This window comes from Mastigoproctus giganteus, chromosome 1, assembly GCF_048544385.1.
Source record: "Mastigoproctus giganteus isolate SK-2022 chromosome 1, ASM4854438v1, whole genome shotgun sequence".
Classification (NCBI taxonomy): domain Eukaryota; kingdom Metazoa; phylum Arthropoda; class Arachnida; order Uropygi; family Thelyphonidae; genus Mastigoproctus; species Mastigoproctus giganteus.
Window position 1 is genome coordinate 279,219,011 of NC_143575.1, and position 23,824 is coordinate 279,242,834.

The 23,824-nt window shown below is 39.4% G+C and overlaps 1 protein-coding gene across 1 annotated transcript in view; it reads left to right on the forward strand.

Annotated features, from left to right (window-relative positions):
* The window catches only part of LOC150092030 (leucine carboxyl methyltransferase 1-like), a 90,752-nt gene that overhangs the window by 55,702 nt on the left and 11,226 nt on the right, over positions 1-23,824 (forward strand). Inside the window, exon 4 of the mRNA XM_090386686.1 lies at positions 13,617-13,726. Coding sequence (XP_090242812.1) covers positions 13,617-13,726 — 110 coding nt within the window. The remainder of the gene's footprint in view (positions 1-13,616; positions 13,727-23,824) is intronic.

Here is a 23,824-nt window from a genome sequence, read left to right on the forward strand (position 1 = left end):
TAAGTGACTGCAGAAAGAACACCAGTACACCCTCAAGATAGCTTATGCAACAACCTGGCAATCATCATTTACGGGCACTCCAAGCGACACCTGGAGAACATTTCAAATGCCACCTTTGAGGATTCACCAGCTAGTTTGATAACAAGCTCCAAATTTCAACTGAAAAGACCAGACAGATGCTGATAAAAGGACCTGTGAAATCATTTAGACCTACAACAATAAAATTGAGGACAACAAATAAAATATGAGAATAAATACATGAGAGTTATAGATGAAAAGTTTTCCTTCCTACATCATTGCAACTACGTAAAGGACAATACTTTTCTGGGAAAATAACGAGGGTGATTCATAAAGACTGGGGTCTGAAAAGTAGAACACTGAAATTGTACTATGATTCTGTCTTTCTCTCTATTATTATCTTTGGGTCCCAAGGGGTGCCATGGCTAATCAGCTGGATTAACAACAGACCAACATAAACCAACACTGCACTACTACTCAAACCACACAATAAACTTACTCTCTGACCTTTACAAAGTTTTGTGCTGTGATGCAGAGTATACTACGTAGAGTTGGAGAAGACTCCATGTGCATCATGTTATGTAACACTATACACTATGTCCTTTCTGTACATATTGTAATCTCCATATTAAAATTCTGGATCCCTTATATCTAAGTGACACCATGTCTCCAATATCCCCACAATATCTGCATTTGATGACTTAATCAGCACTTCAGATTCATCGAATTTTTTTGCTATGCTCCTAGCATCCTAGCATTAGTGTATGTGCAAGTATATGTGCCTATTCTTACTCTTAGTTTCCACGATGCAGCTCATGTATTTACTTGTTACATGATGACCCATAACAGTGCTGATAGCATCAGCAAATATTCTTGTACCCCTTCTATTTAAGTGTATCCTATTCCTGTAAAAACAGTCTCTCTTGTTAACAAGCACAAATCACACTGAGAAATATTCTATTCCACAAGCCTTGCACAGTCTCTTCAAGACCAAATTGATTGACAATCTTCTCAACATGTACTTCCTCGTATTGTCTTGGCAGACACTTTCAAATTTAATCCATATTCTCACCTTTCTTCCAACGTTACTGTACTTGTTAAGTGAAGCTGAGATCTCCTACTGTTAATGTCATTAATGCCCATGTGTACAACAGTATCACCTTTTGTGCCCTTAAAAGATATCTATTCTACAACATCATCTGCTTTTGCCCCAGACAGACTTACCCTGATCCTATTCCACCTATCCTTTTTTTTTTTGACGGTATATTTCCCATTATCCTGACAATAGAGTAACTGACAATAACTACTTCCCATGTGAACAGTGTGTTTTGCCTTGGGGATTTCTTCTGTGTTGCTTGATGCACAAGTGGCAGTATTGAGTTAGACAGCTGAAAGCATGATGGGCCCCATCACCTTAATTCCTTTGATGCCATCCACCCTGTTCTTCAAGCTCTCATAATCACCCATTAAAATGCCAATTTTCGTGCCTAATTTCCTCATTCCATACTCTTTCCACCGAACACACACAACCGCAAACTCCCTTTTGCACTGTGCCACCTTGAGCCTGACCCCCCCCAACTGTTATGCTCCTCTGAGTTTACTAATACCGAAATTCTGTATCTTGCATTTATCAATGTTAAACCTTAATTGATAATTTGCTCCAGAGGTAGGAGTGAAGATGGGAAAAAGTTGTGGACAATAGTTTTAGCAAGAAACCAGAATGCTTGACTACCATTTGAACAGGAAACAAGTTTACGGTTCTTAACCTGTTCAGAATCTAATTTGGATTGATTAATAATCTTGTTGCTCTTCTGTGCTCTTGTTTTAACTGATCCACATCCTTCCTAAAATGGGGCTTCCAAATATGCAGTACTAAATATGTGCCTAACCATTGGTTTATACATCAGAATAATTACCTCCTTATCCCTCCTGGCAGAATTCCTATATATCATTGACAACACCCTTAAAGTACATCCCCACCTAGGATTGGCTGCTCTAGCAGCCCTTCTGCACTGCTCACAGAATTTCATGTCTGACTCCACAATCACTTCCAGATATTTTTTTCTTCTCTGCTGCCTTGAGTGTGGTGCCACACAGTTGTGTATGTCTCAAAATAACTTATGAACTGGTAAGTTATTTTGAGACATACACATATTTATATTAAACTAAATAACATAATAGCAGTATCAATAACTGCAACCAAAGTGGCAGTATAGGACAGATACAGAGACTGTGAAATATAAATAATTTAGAAATCAAAATAAGGTGCCTAAGTCTTTAGATGCTGCAGGTTTTTAGCATTAGCATTAGCAAAGGCACATGATGCAAGAAAGCAAGCTTATATAGCATCAGCCAAAAAAAAAAAAAAAAAAAACATCCTTATTTCACCCATCCATTCGCTCCAAATGTTTGTCAAGTTCTGCCTTGAATATATTTAAGCTATCAACTTCTACAATGACAGATGGAAATTTGTTCCAACAATCAACCACCCGCTGGCTAAAGGCAAACTTACGCACATCCATCCTGCAACCGTCTTTCCTCAATTTCAATTTATGCCCTCTCGGGCAATTATTCTGAGCAAGAACAAGAATCTCATCCGCATTGAGCATGCTTCAACCATTCAAGGTTTAAGCATGCTTTATCACCTCAATCAAATCACCTCGCAGGTGCATAGCCTCAAGACACTGTAATTTGCAAAACTTAAGCCTTTCTTCATAAGAACAACCCTTTGTTCCATTCACTTTGTTGCTCTTCTCTGTACTCGTTCCAACAGTTCTACATCCTTCTTAAAATGAGGCCTCAGGACCTGTATACAGTACTCAAGGTGTGGCCTGACCATTGCCTTATACAAGGGGATAATCACCTCCTTATCCCTGCTATAAAAATTCCTGTATATCATTGACAAGACACCATGAGCTACTCTTTCAGACCGTCTGCACAGCGAAGAAAACTTCATATCTGCCTGCACAATTACCCCCAGGTCCTTTTCATTCTCTACAACTGTCAATGTGGTACCACAGAGTTGATATATTACTCTGGGATTACTGCTTCCCATATGTAGTACTTTACATTTGTCAATGTTAAACTTCATTTGCCACTTCTCAGCCCATTTGCTTAACTTTTCTAGATCTGTTGCAGCAGTGTACTGTCATTAGTGTCATTAACAACCCTGCCAACCTTCGTATCATCTGCAAACTTGGCCATTAAGCCTGATATACCATCATCAATATCATTTATAAATACAGAAAACAACAATGGACCCAACACCGAACCCTGAGGGACTCCACTAATAACATTAGTCCACGAGCAATGTCCATTGATTACCACTCTGTCTTCTCCCACTCAACCATCCCTTTATCCATAGCATCAATTTTTCTCCAATGCCACACTGCTCCAATTTGTGCAGCAGTCTTCCATGTGCAACAGTATCAAAGGCTTTTCTAAGATCCAAATATATGATATCAAAGTTATTCTTTGCATCCATTTCCTTTGCGACTACATCATCGTATGCAATCAAATTAGTCAGACAAGACTTCCCCTTAACAAACCCATGCTGTATCCGAGCTATAACTGAAGTCTTGTCGAGATGATCCTGCAATGCTTTTTAACCAGTGCCTCCATTAATTTCCTTGGAACAAAAGTTAAACTAACAGGTCTGTAATTACCTGTGTCTCCTTTTGATCCTCCTTTGTGGATTAGGGTCACTTTGCACATCTCCAGTCTGTGGGTACCTCCCCTGAGTCCAGGGAAGCTCCCATAATTATGGCTAAGGGTTTGCTTACTTCCTTTGCTACCTCCTTTAATATAACTGGATACATTCCATCCATCCCAGGTGCCTTTTTTGTGTTTATCTTCAACAATTTCTCCTCCACTTTACTCTCATTTATTACAAGATTGTCTGGCTTACTGCTAGAGTTGAATACACCTCTGGCATTTCCATCCCTGAATAACTACTCATGTGTGAATGTCAATGCAAAATATTCATTTAGTTTATTAGCTACCTGAGCAGGATCATCAACAGTTGAACTATCGATATCAAGTGGACCAATCTGATTCATCCCCTTCCTTCTAGAGTTTACATAAGTAAAGAACTCTTTGCTGTTTTTCTTTGCATTTTTTGCCAAAAATTTCTCGTAATCTGCCTTCGCCTGCCTAACCTCCTTTGTAACTTGGTTTGCAAGGCGCCTCCGTAGCCGGGTGGGCAGGAGCAGCAGTGCATAGCACATGCTTCGTGATTAGACTGGGGTTCGAGCCCGTGACCACCAAATACAGAGGATGCGGAAAGGTCAGGGAATGACAACCGCATATCCCCGGAGCAATATGGCCTTAGTTGCTAATGCTCCTAAAAATCAAATAACAACATGACTTGGTTTGCAGACCACCTTATATCTATCATAGGCTTCTGTGTCACATGTTAATTTATATGTATCCCATGCATTTTTCTTCTCTGTCACATGTCTAATTAGTTCATCTGACCTCCATTTAGGCCTAAATCTTGAACAATATTTCTTTCTTGGTATGAAAAGCCTAGTAGCTTCCAAGATTAATTCTTTGAATGCTTCCCATTTTGAATTTTCTGTTGGTTACATCATCAGTTGATTCCACTGTATAGAATTTAAATAATGTCTCAGACCACCATAGTCACCTTTACAAAAGCAAAAACCCTTCCCTTTACCCTTGATAGTATTTACCTCTTTGAGTAAATCCCACTTCAGCACACTGTGATCACTGCCACCTAGTGGTTCCTTTTTCTGCAGATTCTTTATGCATGAAGAATCGCTACTGGTAATCAGATCAAGAGTATTACTTCCTCTAGTTGCCTCCCAAACATGCTGCTGTAGAAAACAATCATCCAATAAATCCACAAAAGCCTTGCTAGTGTGTGAGTGACCAACCCACAAATTCCAATTAATCTCTGGGAAATTAATATCCCCTATTATAAGACACTCTAATTTACTGCTCCACTCTATTTCTCTGCACAATTGCTCATTATACTCATCAGATTCATTAGGCCTATAACACAATACTCTCATTTTTCCTTTCTCAGTGCTTATGTCACACCAAACAGACTCAACATTGCATTGTCCACCCACATCAGTTGGATGCACTTCCTTAGATTTTGTGTTTCTTAACTAACAGCATAACTCCTCCTCCCCTCTTCTTGTCCTGTCTATCCTTTCTGTACACATTGTACTCTCCAAATTCCAGTTCTGCACTGCTTATGTCAGTGTGATACCACATCTCTGATATCCCAATAATGTCTGCCTTTGATGTCTTGACTAGCACTTCAAGCTCATCGAATTTATTAACTACACTCCTAGCATTGGTATACATGCACCTGTTCCAACTCTTAGTTACCCTAACACAGCCCATGTATTTACTTGTTCCACTATGACTACCAGCAGTCCTGGAAATTCCCATTGTCTTGCTTTCTGGGCTGCTGCTCAATTGCATTTCAATAGAAATAGTGCAAGAATCACTTTTACCTTTGCCAGCGGCTGCTGTTAATCTATTAGTCCGTATATCCCTCCCAATCTAGCAGTTTTCCGACCCACCTAACTCTGCCTCGATAGTATCAGAAAATATTCTTGCACCCTTTCTATTTAAGTGTATTCCATCCCTGCAGAAACAGTCTCTCCTGTTAACAAGCACAGACCAGCCTGAGAAAAATTCTACCCCTTGAGCCTTGCACAATCTCTTCAGGGCTGAATTGATCGACAAGTCTCTCATCATATACTCCCTACTATTGTGTCTGTGCAGAATTGCAGACACTTTCAAATTCAACCCTAACTCATGTTTTTTTTTTTTTTTTTTTTTTTTTCAAGTTGCACAACTGAAGCCTTTTTTGGTAAGAGCACCCCTTTGTTACCTTTACTAATCTTGCCCTTCTCTTCATTTATTTCCAGCAACTCTACATCCTTCCTAAAATGAGTCCTCCAGACAGGTATGTAGTACTCAAGGTGTGGCCTGACCATTGCTTTATGCAATGGGATAGTCACTTCCAGTGGTGAGCTGTGAATATTTTAACAATGGGCTCGCACTTTTGCCGACTTTTTGATGTGAAACATCCTTTTGGAGGGAAGGTACCAACCTAGTAAATCTGATCGGTCACGGAAGTGACATCACTTCCGTAACCGATCAGATTTACTTGGTTGGTTCCCCCACCCCAAAAAGGATGTTTCACATAAAACCATCTACTGCTCGTTCTCGGCAGATGCACGACTTTTTTATTCTTTTTTTTTACAACTAGGGAAATATAATGGATACATTTTTTTCATGATAAAATTTTAATATTGCGAATAAAAAATAACAAAAATATTTCCCATATTACAAATAACGAATTATCACAAAACATTAGAATATAAAAACAAATATTACATAAAAAACACTATTCTAGAAAAGGCACACAAAAATCACAGATTACATGAAAAAAATATTGCACAAATATTCAAGAAAATTTTCTTTTAAAAATTGCCATATGAAATTTACTTCTTTATTAATATTGACATAACGATCCGGATCAAATTGAAGCAATGGTTTTCCATTTAAATGTATGGTCATCATAATCTGCAACGTGTTTAATTTTCAACATTATCCATTCATTCATTTATTCATTCATTCACCCGATATTCGTTACGCTGAAAGCTCGTTCAGTTTAAGTACTGTAATCGCAGTTGTTTCAAAGATATTTTTGGCTTTCTTAATTGTAAAGGGAATTTCACTCGATTTTATAGATAAACTGTCTTCGACAAAATCTCTAAAATCATTAATTTTTATTTCATATTTTATCAGAAAACAAATTTCTTATTCGGTTTTCAGTCTTGCCACCGAGACGAAATTTCTTCCACAATTTCCAGTAGAATATGTTTAAAATTTCTTTCAATGGTATGATAATTTTCTTTATTTAATTTAAAATCACCCTGTTGCATAAATAATGTATCCTCGATAAAACAATGCATTTAATAACTTGTCATGAGGTAATTTTATTGTTCTCACTTTCGATTTTGATTCCTTCAAATTCTTTCCACTTCAACAAGGCTCAAGGGGTAGAATTTTTTTCAGCCTGGTCTGTACTTGTTAACAGGAGAGACTGCTTCTACAGGGGTGGGATACACTTAAATAGAAAGGGTGCAAGAATGTTTGCTGATGCTATCGAGGCAGTGTTAGGTGGGTCGGAAAACTGCTAGATTGGGGGGATACGAGGACTAATAGATTAACAGTAGCCACTGGCAGAGGTGAAAGTGATTCTTGCACTGCTTCTATTGGAATGAGCCGCAGCCTGGAAAATAAGATGCAGGATATTTCAGAGACTGCTGGGAATCATTGGGGTACAAGTAAACACATGGGTTGTGTTAGGGTAGCTAAGAAAAAGAACAGGTGCATGTATACTTGCGTGTACACCATTGCTAGGAGTTTAGTAAATAAATTTGATGAATTTGAGGTATTGCTCAAAACATCAAAGGCAGATATTGTGGGGATTTCAGAGATGTGGTGTCACACAGATATAAGGAATGCAGAACTGGAATTTGGGGAGTACCTTTCTGTATGCCTCTGAAATATGGGCTTCCGCAGTACCTTCTCTCATGAAGCCCATCTTCGCCAGTGAATACTGGATGTTGAAGTGGGCAACCCACAAACATCGACTCCCCCCTCAGCAGAGGACCACCAGCATGGCCGACCAACTCCAAATCCCGCGGCTGCCTCAAATAATCAGCATGAGGAGAACTGCGACCACAGTCAAAATGCTGGTTGGCAAAATCAACTCCCCTGACTTCTGGCATATATGCCAGTGGCATGTTCCACTTCCTTCCTTACGAGCCACCCCTCTTCTTCAGCTACAACGGAACAGGCTGAAGATCAGTGACAGATTCCTACCTGGACAAGTACTTCCTACAGTACAAGCCCTGCTAATGATCGGAGTTGACCTGCAGAAATTCGCTTCTGATCGCAATTACAGGCGCTCGTTGGCCGAACTTGTTCCCCTTTTGTTTGGCCCCTGATGTCGACTCATACTGAAAACTCCATCTACTATCTCCTATGAGGCGCATAACGGCACGTCGCAGGCAAATCGACGAACTGTCTCACAAGAAAAGACGATACCGAACATCAATTTGGCACTGTGAAATATTCTGACTTGTGTGAATATGCTTAAATATGTGCTTTGTACATATGAACGTGCACATACCTTGGTGTACTGTCTGCCTCACAACTATACATACTCGTATCTATTGAATGGCTAATGCTACGTTTTTAATTGTTATGTAATCTTTTATACTGCAAATTTTTATACTGTACATATTTTTATATTACCCTATATCATTGTCAAGCCCCTGGCCTCCTGGCTGTGGCGGGCACATTATTGTATCTGTATCTTTACTGTACAATAAAGATTTTCTTCTTCTTCTTCTTCTTCTTCTTCTTCTACAATGTCTACAGAAAGGATAGACAGGATAGGAAGGGAGGAGGGGTTATGCTATTAGTTAAGAAATACATAAAATCCAAGGAAGTGAAGCCAGTCGACATTGCTGGACAGTGCAGTGTTGAGTCAGTTTGGTGTGACAAGCATTGGGAGATCAAAATTGAGAGTAGGAGTGGCTATAGGCCTAATGACTCTGATGAGTATAATAAGAAACTGTACAGGGAAATAGAGTGGGCCAGTAAATCAGAAAGTCTTATAATGGGGGATTTTAATTTCCCAGATATTGACTGGGATTTGGGGGCTGGTCACTCACACACGAGCAAGGCTTTTGTGGATTTATTGGATGATTGTTTTCTACATTAGCATGTTCAGGAGGTAACTAGAGGGAGTAATACTCTTGATTTGATTATCAGTAGTGATTCTTCATGCATTAAGAATCTGCAGATAAATGAACCACTAGGTGGCAGTGATCACAGTGTGCTGAAGTGGGATTTACTCAAAGAGGTAACTACTGTTAGGGGTAAAGGGAAGGGTTATTGCTTTTCTAAAGGCGACTACGATGGACTGAGACAGTATTTAAATTCTATACAGTGGGACCAACTGATGATGTTACCAACAGCAAATTCAAAATGGGAAGCATTCAAAGAACTTATCTGGGATGCTACTAGGCTTTACATACCAACTAAGAAATATTGTTCAAGGTTTAGGCCTAAGTGGATGTCAGATGAACTAATGAGACATATGGCAAGGAAGAAAAATGCATGGGATACATACAAATTAACATGTGACACAGAAGCCTATGATAGATACAAGTTGATCTGTAACCAAGTTACAAAGGTGGTTAGGCAGGTGAAGGCAGATTACGAGAAATCTTTGGCAAGGGATGCAAAGAAAAACAGCAAAGAGTTCTTTACTTATGTAAACTCTAGAAGGAAGGGGATGAATCAGATTGGTCCACTTGATATTGATGGGTCAACTGTTGATGATCCTGCTCAGGTAGCTAACAGACTAAATGAATATTTTGCATTGACATTCACACATGAGTAGTTTATTCAGGGATGGAAATGCCAGAGGTGTATACAACTCTAGCAGTAAGCCAGACAATCTTGTAATAAATGAGAGTAAAGTGGAGGAGAATTGTTGAAGATAAACACAAGAAAGGCACCTGGGGTGGATGGTATCTATCCAGTTATATTACAGGAGGCAGTAAAGGAAGTAAGCAAACCCTTAGCCATAATTATGAGAGCTTCCTTGGACTCAGGGGAAGTACCCATGGACTGGAGATGTGCAAGTGTGACCCCAATTCACAAAGGAGGATCAAAGGGCGACACAAGTAATTATAGACCTGTTAGTTTAACTTCTGTTCCCGGAAAATTAATGGAGGCACTGGTTAAAGAAGCACTGCAGGATCATCTAGACAAGACTTCGGTTATAGCTGAGACACAGCATGGTTTTGTTAAGGGGAAGTCTTGCCTGACCAATTTGATTGGATACTATGATGCAGTCACAAAAGAACTGGATGCAGGGAATAACTTTGATATTATATACTTGGATCTTAGAAAGGCTTTTGATACTGTTGCACATGGTACACTGCTGCACAAATTGGAGCAGTGTGGCATTGGAGGCAAATTGCTGCTATGGATAAAGGGGTGGTTTAAGGGGAGAAGACAGAGAGTGGTAATCAATGGACACTGCTCATCGTGGACTAATGTTATTAGTGGAGTCCCTCAGGGTTCAGTATTGGGTCCATTATTGTTTTCTGTATTTATAAATGATATTGATGATGGTATATCAAGCTTAATGTCCAAGTTTGCAGACGATACGAAGGTTGGCAGGGTTGTCAAGGACACTACTGACACTATGCTACTGCAACAGGATCTGGAAAGGTTGAGCAGATGGGCTGAGAAGTGGCAAATGAAGTTTAACATTGACAAATGTAAAGTACTACCTATGGGGAAACAGCAACCCCAGAGCAATGTATCAACTCTGTGGTACTACACTAACAGTGGCAGAGAATGAAAGGGACCTGGGGGTGGTTGTGCAGGCAGATATGAAGTTTTCTGAGCAGTGCAGACGTGCTGCAAGAGTAACTCATGGTGTATTGTCGATGATATATAGGAATTTTGCTAGCAGGGATAAGGAGGTGATTATTCCCTTGTATAAGGCAATGGTCATGCCACACCTAGAGTACTGTATGAGTCTGGAGGCCTCATTTCAAGAAGGATGTAGAGATGCTGGAACGAGTACAGAGAAGGGCAACAAGATTAGTGAATGGAACAAAGGGGTGCTCTTACGAAGAAAGGCTTAAGTTTTGCAAATTACAGTGTCTGGAGACTAGGCACTGGCGAGGTGATCTGATAGAGGTGTATAAAGCCTTGAATGGTTTGAGCATGCTCAATACTGATGGGATTTATCCTCTTGTTCAGAATAATCATCTGAGAGGGCATCAATTCAAATTGAGGAATGAGAGATGTAGGATAGACGTGAGGAAATTTGCCTTTAGCCAGCGGGTGGTTGGTTGGTGGAACAGACTTCCATCCCTTGTCGTGGAAGTTGATAGCCTGAATAAGCTTAAGGCTCAGCTGGACAGGTATTTCAAACGAACAGAGGGGTGAAGTGGAAGTGATTATTTTTTATTTATTTATATAATTTTTTTTTTTTTGGCTGATGCTGCATAAGCTTGCTTTCTTTCATCAAATGCCTCTACTAATGGTAATGCTAACATGCTCTCAATTTTAGCTTCATATTTTCCTTCAGAATTTTTCATATTAGCAATAGCATTGATAGTTCAAATAATTAATTTATCTGCTTTTGCCATAGTTAATCTGTAAAGCTTCTGAAATGTAAGAGAGCTCCTGCAGGATGTCGATCATTAGTGCGAAATGGTTAAGAAATTCCAGATTTAAAAGTCGCTTTAACAATCCCAAATAAAAATAAATTTTCTGTTTATACTCCAGGGCGACCACACGGTCAGAGGAGTTCACAAGGTAGAGAGAATACAAGAAACAGCACCATATTCAGCAGTCATGGTGCTTGAACCCAGGTCACTCAAGGCATATATATTTATGCACTCGTGTGCCTGACCACAGGGCTACGGCGGCCTCTGATTCAAAATGTTTGCACAATGCAGGATAATTCCCTTAACTCACAATTACCATTCGCAAACTACAACTGCTCGTCGTAGCCCGAACACACGACCGATCTTTGTAGTTTCCACATCAAGTTCTTTAGCAATCATCCTTAATTCGCGCTAGTTTTTTAGAGATTGGTAAGTTTTTTTTGTTTTTTTTAATTATTGCCTGTATGCCATTATATTTTAGAACATTTTCTACGCAGTGAAAGGCTCGACAAAGTTTCAAAATCTGTCAACATTTCATCTTCGTAAAGTTTATATAATATCTTAGTTTCCTCAATCCCCTCCCTCCCCATACGTTGCTACTGTCACTATTTCTTTGAATACTGCAAAATATCGGAATCACTCAGATATTCAGCTACTGTGACCATGTAAACATAGACAGCAGAAATTTACTGGAAGAAGAGTATCACTCACTTCTCCGAAAAACATACGCCCATTTGTCAGAGTAAAGGGGAACCACAACACTGGTTGACCAGAGGCTATTATCCATGTCGGGAATCTTCTTAATCCTCTGACTGGCTATGGAAAGCATGACTGGCTATGGATAGCGCGACTTCTCGGAATGTGGCTGCATAAGTTTTATGGCCACCACTAACGTGGAATGGTAATCCCTTTCACCCTTAATTCGCTCTTTCTAATTACATACCTAAAGGCCAGAGATGAGAACAATGCTTACAAAGTTGTCTCTCCTAATCTGTTCGTTACATAGAAATAATTTTCGTTCTACGGAAACTACTGTATTTTAAATATAATTACCAAGGGGAATTTTAAAAAATTCGGTATAAACAAGTTGGTTAAACAGAGGTCCAACAATAATTAAATCAAAAATGAAGCAATTTTAAAATACATAACCAATCGATTGCGCCATTAAAGTGCTGGGAATGGGGCCCCGTTAGCCCCACCGTAGTTTCGGCTCTGGATACTCAATAATTGTGCATTTAGGATTTCATTTGTAAAATAAATGATCGTCTCAACAATGGGCTCGCAAATTTTAAAAAAAAATAACAATGGGCTCTCGCGAGCCCACTATAGCTCACCACTGGTCACCTCCCTATTCCTTCTTGCAAAATTATTTTATATCATTCACAAAACCCCATGATCTGTCCTGGCAGCCTATCTGCACTACTCAGAGAACTTCATATCTGACTGCACAATTACCCTCTGTTCTTTAAATCTCACAAGGTACTTGTTTGCAGTACGTACTGAGATTTTAAGCTCTTTGTCATTGTCACTAATTTTAATGTTTCTGTATCCTCCAATTAAGATATATATGTGATAGATATTGTCATGTGCTGTGGACTTGCTTAGGCATTTTGAGTCACTACTCATCTTGAAGATCAACGTTATGCTATTAACAAGAGCATTGTGCCAAACCTGGACTTGTGTCTGTGACATGACATTTGTTTCTTATACATCTACTGACATTGAATTTTTGCTGGCCTAATGTGCTGAATATGCAGAAATTAGGTGCTTCAGCTTACCTCTACATTTGAATGTTTCTAGTAGTCCTACCATCTTGCAGCTAATGGTGTGGTAATGTAATGCATATGGGGCAATCTCATGTGCCTGTTAGGAAATAGTCTATTTTTGCATTTCCTTGACATGGTCAAACTTACCTAAAAAATAAACTTGTCTTGTGTGGTGTGCCTTATTTAAATTTTGAAACATCTTCATATCATTATTATTATTTTGCTATTTTCTGACAGTAGATGCTACGCAAGCTTTGCTTCATTGCTTTGTTCTGCCATTTTTATACTAATTCTAATTAATTCTTCTAAATTTGTAAGTATTCAAACATTGTATTTACTTTAAGAAATTTGTAATAAATTACTTTGTGTAGCATGTAGTAAAGTTTTTCATTGCTAAAGGCCTGATAACTTGTATAAAGACCTGTAAACAGGTCTTGGTATAAATTTTGGTAATAAAACAAATTCTTTTCTATCTGATATTAAGTTTTATTAACATAAAAAATAATGTTTAATGTTAATTTTCTTTTACTAAAAGAAATTATAGCACTTCTGAAAGTGTGTAAAATATTTTTAGGTGAATATGGAAGATAAATTTGGTGAAGTGATGGTTGAAAATCTACGAAAGAGGAATTGTAATCTAGCAGGTGTGTCTGCTTGTCACAATTTGGAGACTCAGCGAGAGAGGTATTTACATTGTTCATTTTGCATGTAGCACATGAAAATTGTTTTATGTTTTCAGAAATGCTTTTTGATACATGGCTGCATAGTTGTAGGCCATGTTTTGTAAGAGTCCACTTATGGTGGGTGCTAAAGAACTCATCAAATGCTGCTCTGATTTTAACAAAAGAAGTATCCAAGGTTTCAGTATTCGTTATATAATTCGCCAACATCTTATCACCAAAAGCTTAAGCTCAAGCTTCACTTATAAATGCAATAAGTATGATTGATTAAATCCAATTCCAAAAATTGGATTTAATCAATCATTAACCAATTCCAATTCCAAAATTTTTGATCATGATCAAATTTTTCACCACTGTAACAAGCCAACGTAATGACGAACAGTTTGTTTGTAAGCTTGAGCTTAAGCTTTTGGTGACAAGATGTTGTTGGTAAATTCAAGCTCATAAAATTTATTAACTATACTCCTAGCATTGGTGTACATATAAGTATACGTGCACCTGTTTCTACTCTTAGTTACCCTAACACAGCCCATGTATTTATTTGTTCCCCCATGACTCCCAACAGGCCTGGAAATCTCCATTGCCTTTCTTTCCTTGACATGGTCAAACTTACCTAAAAAAATAAACTTGTCTTGTGTGGTGTGCCTTATTCTAATAGAAGCAGTGCACTGCTCATTCTAATAGAGTACGGCAATAAACTACTACAATTTAAACAGGAACCTAAGTTGTGGCCCTTAAGCATGCGATCAAATAGGCAAGAGGAGGTGATGCTGGCTAGGATGCGTATTGGGCATACGTATCTAACGCATATTTATCTCCTCAAGGGGGAAGATCCGCCTATTTGTACATTTTGTCAGACTACACTTACGGTGAGACATATTCTAATGAATTGCAATCATTATAATAATTATCGAAACAAAATTTTCAAATCGCTTTCACATCTGCAAGAACCTTTGACATTAATGCATCTGATTGGAGACAATGCAAATCTACCTGAGTTATTTTATTTCTTAAAGCAGACAGGATTATTTTACAGATTTTAACTGGTAATTGCACTACCGAATAGAATCAGGCACAATATGGCCTTAGCAGCCCTTGTGCCATTAAACAACATACTAACCAACCAACCATTCTAATAGAAGCCGTGCAAGAATCACTTTTGCCTCTGCCTGCGGCCAATGTTAACCTTTTAGTCTGTGTCCCCCCCCCAGCTAGCCATTTTCTGCCCATCTAATACTGCCTCGATATATAACAAATGCCGAAACTTTGGATACTTCTTCTGTTGAAATCAGAACAGCATTTGATGAGTTCTTTAGCACCCACCATAAGCCCTAAAATGCCAATGGTGGGTGCAATCATCCATGCTGAAGATCAGTGTTCTAATACTTGTGGACTCTTAGAAAACATAGCCTACAACTATGCAGCCATGTATCAAATAGCATTTCTGAATTTGGCGCATTGTGGCATAGTTGCCGATGTGCCTAATAAATCCAAAAACAAACAAACAAACAGCATTTCTGAAAACATAACACAATATGAAATTCTTGACAAATTTTAAGAAATTAAATGAAAATGTATTGTCAATTTACTATCATAATGAAAACAAAAGTGGCATTTGTAATGATCTAAAGTTGGTGAAAAAGTGTTTTTTTCCTTTTTGCTTGTCTGGCGTATTTAAAAAATCAATGAAGTTAACTTATAACTTCAAGGCAATCGCGTAATTCTCATTGATTGCAAAAATGTTATTTATTTCAGTAGTCATTCACAAATTTGATTTGTTAAAGCAAAACATCCTTCAAAAAGAATTTATTTTTCTTTCTTCAACCATGCACCCCATCAAAGATGATCTTACAGTTGAAGACAGAAAAGTTTGCAGATCACCTTTATACCCTTCTTGGAATTGAGGTGATAACTCATTTTTGGGGTGTAACAGGCTTGAAAATATTTGGGCAGATGGTGATTATCCTTCATAAATGTGTATAATGTGAGTATGTGTGCGATGTTGAATACTCAGAGGAAATAATAAAATTACTTTATGATTGGGAGCCTTAAAGCCAGTTTCAACGAAGTTGCCTATGTGTAACTTTGGCAGAATAAGATTATGCCCTCTCTATATCCATGCTTTTGGAAGAAAATATAATTGCCCTTATTAACTTGTACTCTTTTTGGCCCTTGAGGTTATCACAGACATTTAGCATTAGTAGAGGCATGTGATGCAAGAAAGCAAGCTTATGCAGCATAAGCCAAAATAAAAAAAAACGCTCCCGTTTCACCCCTCTGTTTGTTATAAATACCTGTCCAGCTCAGCCTTAAATTTATTTAGGCTATCAACTTCCACAACTAAAGATGGAAGTCTGTTCCACTAATCAACTACCCACTGGCTGAAAGCAAACTCCCGCACATCTAGCCTACAACTGTCTTTCCTCAATTTGCATTTATGCCATCTCAGGTGATTATTCTGAGCAAGAGGAAGAATCCCATCAGCATTGAGCATGCTCAAACCATTCAAGGCTTTATACACCTCAATCAGATCACCTTGCAGGTGCCTAGTCGCCAGACACTGTAATCTGCAAAACTTAAGCCTTTCAATGTGTACAGAAAGGATAGACAGGATAGGAAGGGAGGAGGGGTTATGCTATTAGTTAAGAAACACAAAATCCAAGGAAGTGAAGCCAGTCGACATTGCTGGACAGTGCAGTGTCGAATCAGTTTGGTGTGACATAAGCATTGGGAGATCAAAATTGAGAGTACGAGTGTGCTATAGGCCTAATAACTCTGATGAGTATAATAACAAACTGTACAGGGAAATAGTGGGCCAGTAAACTAGAGAGTCTTATAATGGGGGATTTTAATTTCCCAGATATTCACTAGAATTTGTGAATTGGTCACTCACGCGCTATCAAGGCTTATGTGGATTTATTAGATGATTGTTTTCTATCAGCATGTTCGGGAGGCAACTAGAGGGAGTAATACTCTTGATCTGATTATCAGTAGTGATTCTTCGTGCATTAAGAATCTGCAGATAAAGGAACCACTAGATGGCAGTGATCGCAGTGTGCTGAAGTGGGATTTATTCAAAGAGGTAGCTACCATCAAAGGGAAGGGGTTTTGCTTTCATAAAGGTGACTAGGATGGTCTGAGACAGTATTTAAATTCTATACGGTGGGACCAACTAATGATGTTACCAACAGCAAATTCAAAATGGGAGGCATTCAAAGAACTTATCTTGGAAGCTACTAGGCTTTACATACCAACTAAGAAATATTGTTCAAGGTTTAGGCTTAAATGGATGTCAGATGAACTAATAAGACATATGGCAGAGAAGAAAAATGCATGGGATACATATAAATTAACATCTAGCACAGAAGCCTATGATAGATATAAGTTGATCTGTAACCAAGTTACGTGTGTAGCACACGCTTCTTGATTAGACCGGGGTTCGAGCCTGTGACCACCAAATACGGAGGATGCGGAAAGGTCAGGGAATGACCACTGCATATCCCGGAGCAATATGGTCTTAGTTGCTAATGCTCCTAAAAAAAAAAACCAAATACAAAATAAAATAGTAACCAAGTTACAAACGAAGTTAAGCAGGTGAAGGCAGATTATGAGAAATCTTTGGCAAAGGATGCAAAGAAAATCAGCAAAGAGTTCTTTGCTTATGTAAACTCTAGAAGGAAGGGGATGAATCATATGGTCCCCTTAATATCGATGGTTCAACTGTTGATGATCCTGCTCAGGTAGCTAACAAACTAAATGAATATTTTGCATCGACATTCACACATGAGGAGTTATTCAGCGAGGGGAATGCCAGAGGTGTATTCCACTCTTGCAGTAAGCTAGATAATCTTCTAATAACTGAGAGTAAAGTGGAGGAGAAATTGTTGGAGATAAACACAAGAAAGGCACCTGGGGTGGATGGAATCTATCCAGTTATATTAAAGGAGGCGGTAAAGGATGTAAGCAAAGCCTTAGTCATAATTATGAGAGCTTCCCCTAGACTCAGGGGAAGTGCCCATGGACTGGAAATCTGCAAATGTGACCCCAATCCACAAAGGAGGATCAAAGAGAGACACAGGTAGTTACAGACCTGTTAGTTTAACTTCTATTCCAGGGAAATTAATGGAGGCACTGATTAAAGAAGCATTGCAGAATTATCTAGATAAGACTTCAGTTATAGCTCGGACACAGCATGGTTTTGTTAAGGGGAAGTCTTGCCTGACAAATTTGATTGGATACTATGATGCAGTCACAAAAGAACTGGATACAGGGAATAACTTTGATATTGTATATTTGGATCTTAGAAAGGCTTTTGATACTGTTGCACATAGAAGACTGCTGCACGAATTGGAGAAGTGTGGCATTGGAGGCAAATTTCTGCTATGGATAAAGGGATGGTTGAGTGGGAGAAGACAGAGTGGTAATCAATGGACACAGCTCATTGTGGACTAATGTTATTAGTGGAGTCCCTCAGGGTTCAGTGTTGGGTCCATTATTGTTTTCTGTATTTATAAATGATATTGATCGTAGTATATCAAGCTTAATGTCCAAGTTTGCAAAAATACAAAGGTTGGCAGGGTTGTTAAGGACCCTACTGATGCTATGCTGCTGCAACAGGATCTGGAAAGGTTAAGCAGATGGGCTGAGAGGTGGCAAATGAAGTTTAACATTGACAAATGTAAAGTACTACATATGGGGAACAGCAACCCCAGAACAGCTTATCAACTTTGTGGTTGATAAGCTATTCTGGGGAATGAAAAGAGCCTGGGGGTTATTGTGCAGGCAGATATGAAGTTCTCTGAGCAGTGGGGCGCCTCTGTAGCCAGGTGGGAAGGAGCAGCAGTGCATAGTACACGCTTCTTGATTAGACTGGGGTTCGAGCCCGTCACCACCAAATACGGAGGATGCGGAAAGATCAGGAAATGACCACCGCATATTCACGGAGCAATATGGCCTTAGTTGCTAATGCTCCTAAGAACCAAATAACAACAGCAGCAGCAGTGCATAGCACACGCTTCTTGATTAGACCGGGGTTCGAGCCTGTCACCACCAAATACGGAGGATGCGGAAAGGTCAGGGAATGACCACCGCATATTCCCGGAGCAATATGGCCTTAGTCGCTAATGCTCCTAAAAATCAAATAACAAACAAACAAACTCTGAGCAGTGCAGATGGGCTGCAAGAGTAGCTCATGGAGTCTTGTCAATGATATACAGGAATTTTTCTAGCAGGTATAAGGAGGTGATTATTTCCTTGTATCAGGAAATGGTCAGGCCACACCTTGAGTACTGTATACAGGTCTGGAGGCCTCATTTTAATCAGGATGTAGAGCTGCTGGAATGAGTACAGAGAAGGGCAACAAGATTAGTGAATGGAACAAAGGGTTGCTCTTACGAAGAAAGGCTTAAGTTTTGCAAGTTACAGTGTCTGGAGACTAGGCATCAACGAATTAATCTGATAGAGGTGTATAAAGCCGTGAATGGTTTGAGCATGCTTATTAGCTGGACAGATATTTCTAAAGAACGGAGGTGTGAAATGAAAGTGTGTTGGGTTTTTTTTTTTGGCTGATGCTGCTTAAGCTTGCTTTCTTCCATCATGTGCCTCTGCTAATGCTTTCTTCGTAAGAGCAACGCTTTGTTCCATTCACTAATCTTGTTGCCCTTCACTGTACTCGTTCCAACAGCTCTACATCCTTCTTGAAATGAGGCCTCCAGACCTGTATACAGTACTCAAGGTGTGGCCTGACCATTGCCTTATAAAAGGGGATAATCATCTCCTTATCCCTGCTAGAAAAATTCCTGTATATCATTGACAAGACACCATGAGCTAATCTTGCAGACTGTCTGCATTGCCCAGAAAACTTCATATCTGCCTGCACAGTTACGGCCAGGTCCTTTTCATTCTCTACCACTGTCAGTGTAGTACCACAGAGTTGATATGTTACTCTGGGATTACTGCTTCCCATATGTAGTACTTTACATTTGCCAATGTTAAACTTCATTTGCCAACTATCAGCCCATCTGCTCAACTTTTCTAGATCCTGTTGCAGCAGTGTACTGTCATTAGTGTCCTTAACAACCCTGCCAACTTTCGTGTCGTCTGCAAACTTGGACATTAAGCCTGATATACCATCATCAGTATCATTTATAAATACAGAAAACAACAGTGGACACAACACTGAACCCTGAGGGACCCCACTAATAACATTAGTCCATGAAGAGCAATGTCCATTGATTACCACTCTGTCTTCTGTCACTCAACCATCTCTTTATCCATAGCAGCAATTTCCCTCCACTGCCACACTGCTCCAATTTGTGCCGCAGTCTTCCATGTGCAAGTAGACCAGGGTTCGAGCCCGTCACCACCAAATACGGAGGATGCGGAAAGGTCAGGGAATGACCACCGCATATCCCGGAGCAATATGACCTTAGTTGCTAATGCTCCTAAAAACCAAACAACAAAAACAACAACAACCATGTGCAACAGTATCAAAAGCCTTTCTAAGATCCAAATATATGATATCAAATTTATTCCCTGCATCCAGTTCCTTTGTGACTACCTCATAGTATCCAATAAAATTGGTCAGACAAGATTTCCCCTTAACAAAACTATGCTGGTCCGAGCTATAACTGGTCTTGTCTAGATGATTCTGCAGTGCTTCTTTAACCAGTGCCTCCATTAATTTCCCTCGAATAGAAGTTAAACTAACAGGTCTATAATTACTTGTGTCGCCCTTTGATCATCCTTTTTGAATTGGAGTGACATTTGCATGTACCCAGTCCTTGGGTGCCTCCCATGAGTCCAAGGAAGCTCTCATATTTATGGCTAAAAGTTTGCTTGCTTCCTTTGCTGCCCCCTTTAATATAACTAGATAGATTCCGTCCACCCCAGGTGCCTTTTTTGTTTATCTTCAACAATTTCTCCTCCACTTTCCTCCCAGTTTTTACAAAATCGTCTCGCTCACTGCCAGAGTTTAATTCACCTCTGGCATTCCTCTCCCAATCAAATTGGTCAGGCAAGACTTCCCCTTAACAAAACCATGCTGTGTCCGAGATGATCTGCAAAATGCTTCTTTAATCAGTGCCTCCATTAATTTCCCTGGAATAGAAGTTCAACTAACAGGTCTGTAACTACCTGTCTCTCTCTTTGATCCTCCTTTGTGGATTGGGGTCACATTTGCAGATTTCCAGTCCATGGGCACTTCCCATGAATCTAGGGAAGCTCTCATAATTATGGCTAAGGCTTTGCTTACTTCCTTTACCGCCTCCTTTAATATAACTGGATAGATTCCATCCACCCCAGGTGCCTTTCTTGTGTTTATCTTCAACAATTTCTCCTCCACTTTACTCTCAGTTATTACAAGATTATCTAGCTTACTGCAAGAGTTGAATACACCTCTGGCATTCCCTTCGCTGAATAACTCCTCATGTATGAATGTAGATGCAAAATACTCATTTAGTTTGTTAGCAACCTGAGCAGGATCATCAACAGTTGAACCATCAATATCCAGTGGACCAATCTGATTCATCCCTTTCCTTCTAGAGTTTACATAAGTAAAGAACTCTTTGCTGTTTTTCTGTGCATTCTTTGCCAAAGATTTCTCGTAATCTGCCTTCGCCTGCCTAACCTCCTTTGTGACTTGATTACAGACTAGTTTATACCTGCCATAGGCTTCCATGTCATCCATTAATTTATATGTATTTTTCATGCATTTAAATGCATGAATTAAATGCATATTATTTAAATGCATTTTTCTTCTCTGCCACGTCTCATTAGTTCATCTGTCATCCATTTAGGCCTTGAACAATATTTCTTAGTTGGTTTGCAAAGCCTAGTAGCTTCCAAGATTAATTATTTGAATTCCTGCCATTTTGAATTTGCTGTTGGTGACATCAGTTGGTCCCACCATATAGAATTTAAATACTGACTCTGACCACCATAGTCGCCTTTACGAAAGCAAAAACCCTTCCCTTTACCTCTGATGGTAGTTACCTCTTTGAGTAAATCCTGCTTCAGCCCACTGTGATCACTGCTACCTAGTGGTTCCTTTATTTGCAAATTCTTAATGCATGAAGAATCACTACTAATAATCAGATCAAGAGTATTAGTTTTCTAATCAGCATGTAGAAAACAATCATCCAATAAGTCCACAAAAGCTTTGTTAGTGTGTGAGCGACCAACATACAATTTCCAGTCAATATCCGCGAAATTAAAATCCCCCATTATACGACTCTGATTTACTGGCTCACTCTATTTCTCTTTACAGTTTCGTATTATACTCCTCAGAGTCATTAGGCCTATAATACACTCCTACTCTCCGTTTTGATCTCCCATTGCTTATGTCACACCAAAATGACTCGACACCGCACTGGGCAGCAATGTCGACTGAATGCACTTCCTTGGATTTTGTTTCTTAACTAATAGCATAACCCCTCCTTTCTTCCTATCTTGTATATCCTTCCTGTACACATTGTACTCCCCAAATTCAAGTTCTCCATTCGTTATATCTGTGTGACACCACGTCTCTGATATCCCAACAATATCTGCCTTTGATGTTTTGACCAACACCTCAAATTCCTCAAATTTATTTACCAACCTCCTAGCATTGGTGTGTATGGAAGTATACATGCACCTGTTCCTATTCTTAGCTACCCTAACACAACCCACACGTTTACTTGTACCGCAATGACTCCCAGCAGTCTCTGAAATACCCTGCTTCGTGTTTTCCAGGTTACTGCTCATTCCAATAGAAGCAGTGCTAGATTCACTTTAACCTCTGCCAGTGGCTACTGTTAATCTATTAGTCCCTGTATCCCCTCAAAGCTAGCAGTTTTCCAACCCACCTAACTCTGCCTTGATAGGCATTCTCTCAGTTATACCAGACAAGTTATACTTGCTACCTGGGACTCTAAAACACTGATGGAACTGATTTGGGTGACACTCAAGTCAAGTGGACCCAATTTCGTTGAAGTCCGGATAGTCTGTGACAGTCAAATCCTCTGCTTGCACCTTCACGACGGTGGGACTGTTAGTAATCCTGGGTATAACCCCCATGCACAAACACTGTGTTCACTCAGGTGTGAACCAAAGTTAGCAGGGGTCGAGGTGTGGCCCCCATACCTCGCGGAGGAATGTCGCCCCTCTGTGTTTCCAGGCGATACTAGTTGGTAGATGACTCTCATCAACCGCTGCAATACCACAATTTTGTTTATTGGAGGCTTGAAGTGGTGAAACCCATGTTTAGTCTCCAGAGCTAAGTTCCAGTCAACCCTTCCCCATCTCTTCCATCATGCAGTATGACTGACTTTTGAGGTTATGATGGACATTATGGCGAGATTCAATCTTCCTTACATTTCGAGGGTACAGCTTTAAAACGGTGTTCGCAGGCTGGCCGCTAGTTAGTACTCTCCTCCACTTTACTCCCAGGTCTGGGCTTTAATATTCTAAATAAATCCTGGAATTTTGAAAAGGATTGGAGTTGCTGTCCTAATTTATTGGTTTCTTAGTGGTTGGGGGCTGTAAAATCTGAGTTGGACCAAATACCAAGAGTGCAATGAAATTTAGTGTTGATCCAACTTTTTCTTCTCAAGTAATGTTGTGACAAAATATTCTCATTTATATCTGAGTATGGCAGGAGAACTATGGAGTCAGAATTAGCATAAACCTCATTGATTTATGTATTTTGGTAACTTGAAATATATATAGAGTTACCAAATGTCTGTCAAAAGGAGGACAAGACCTTTATCTGTTGTGGAGTTGCTGGTTAAAAAAGCATTGCAGGATCATCTAGACAAGACAGCAGTAATAATTCAAACACAGTATGGGTTTGTTAAGGGGAAGTCTTGTCTGACCAATTTGATTGGATACTATGGCGTGGTCACAAAGGAACTGGATGCAAAAAATAATTTTGATATCATATACTTGGATTTCAGCAAAGCTTTTGATACCATTGCACATGGGGACTCCATGGATGGTTGATTGGGAGAAGACAGAGTGGTAATCAATGGATACTGTTCTATGTGGACTAATGTTATTAGTGGTGTTCCTCAGGGTTCGGTGTTGGGCCCATTGTTGTTTTATATATTTATCAATGATAAATATT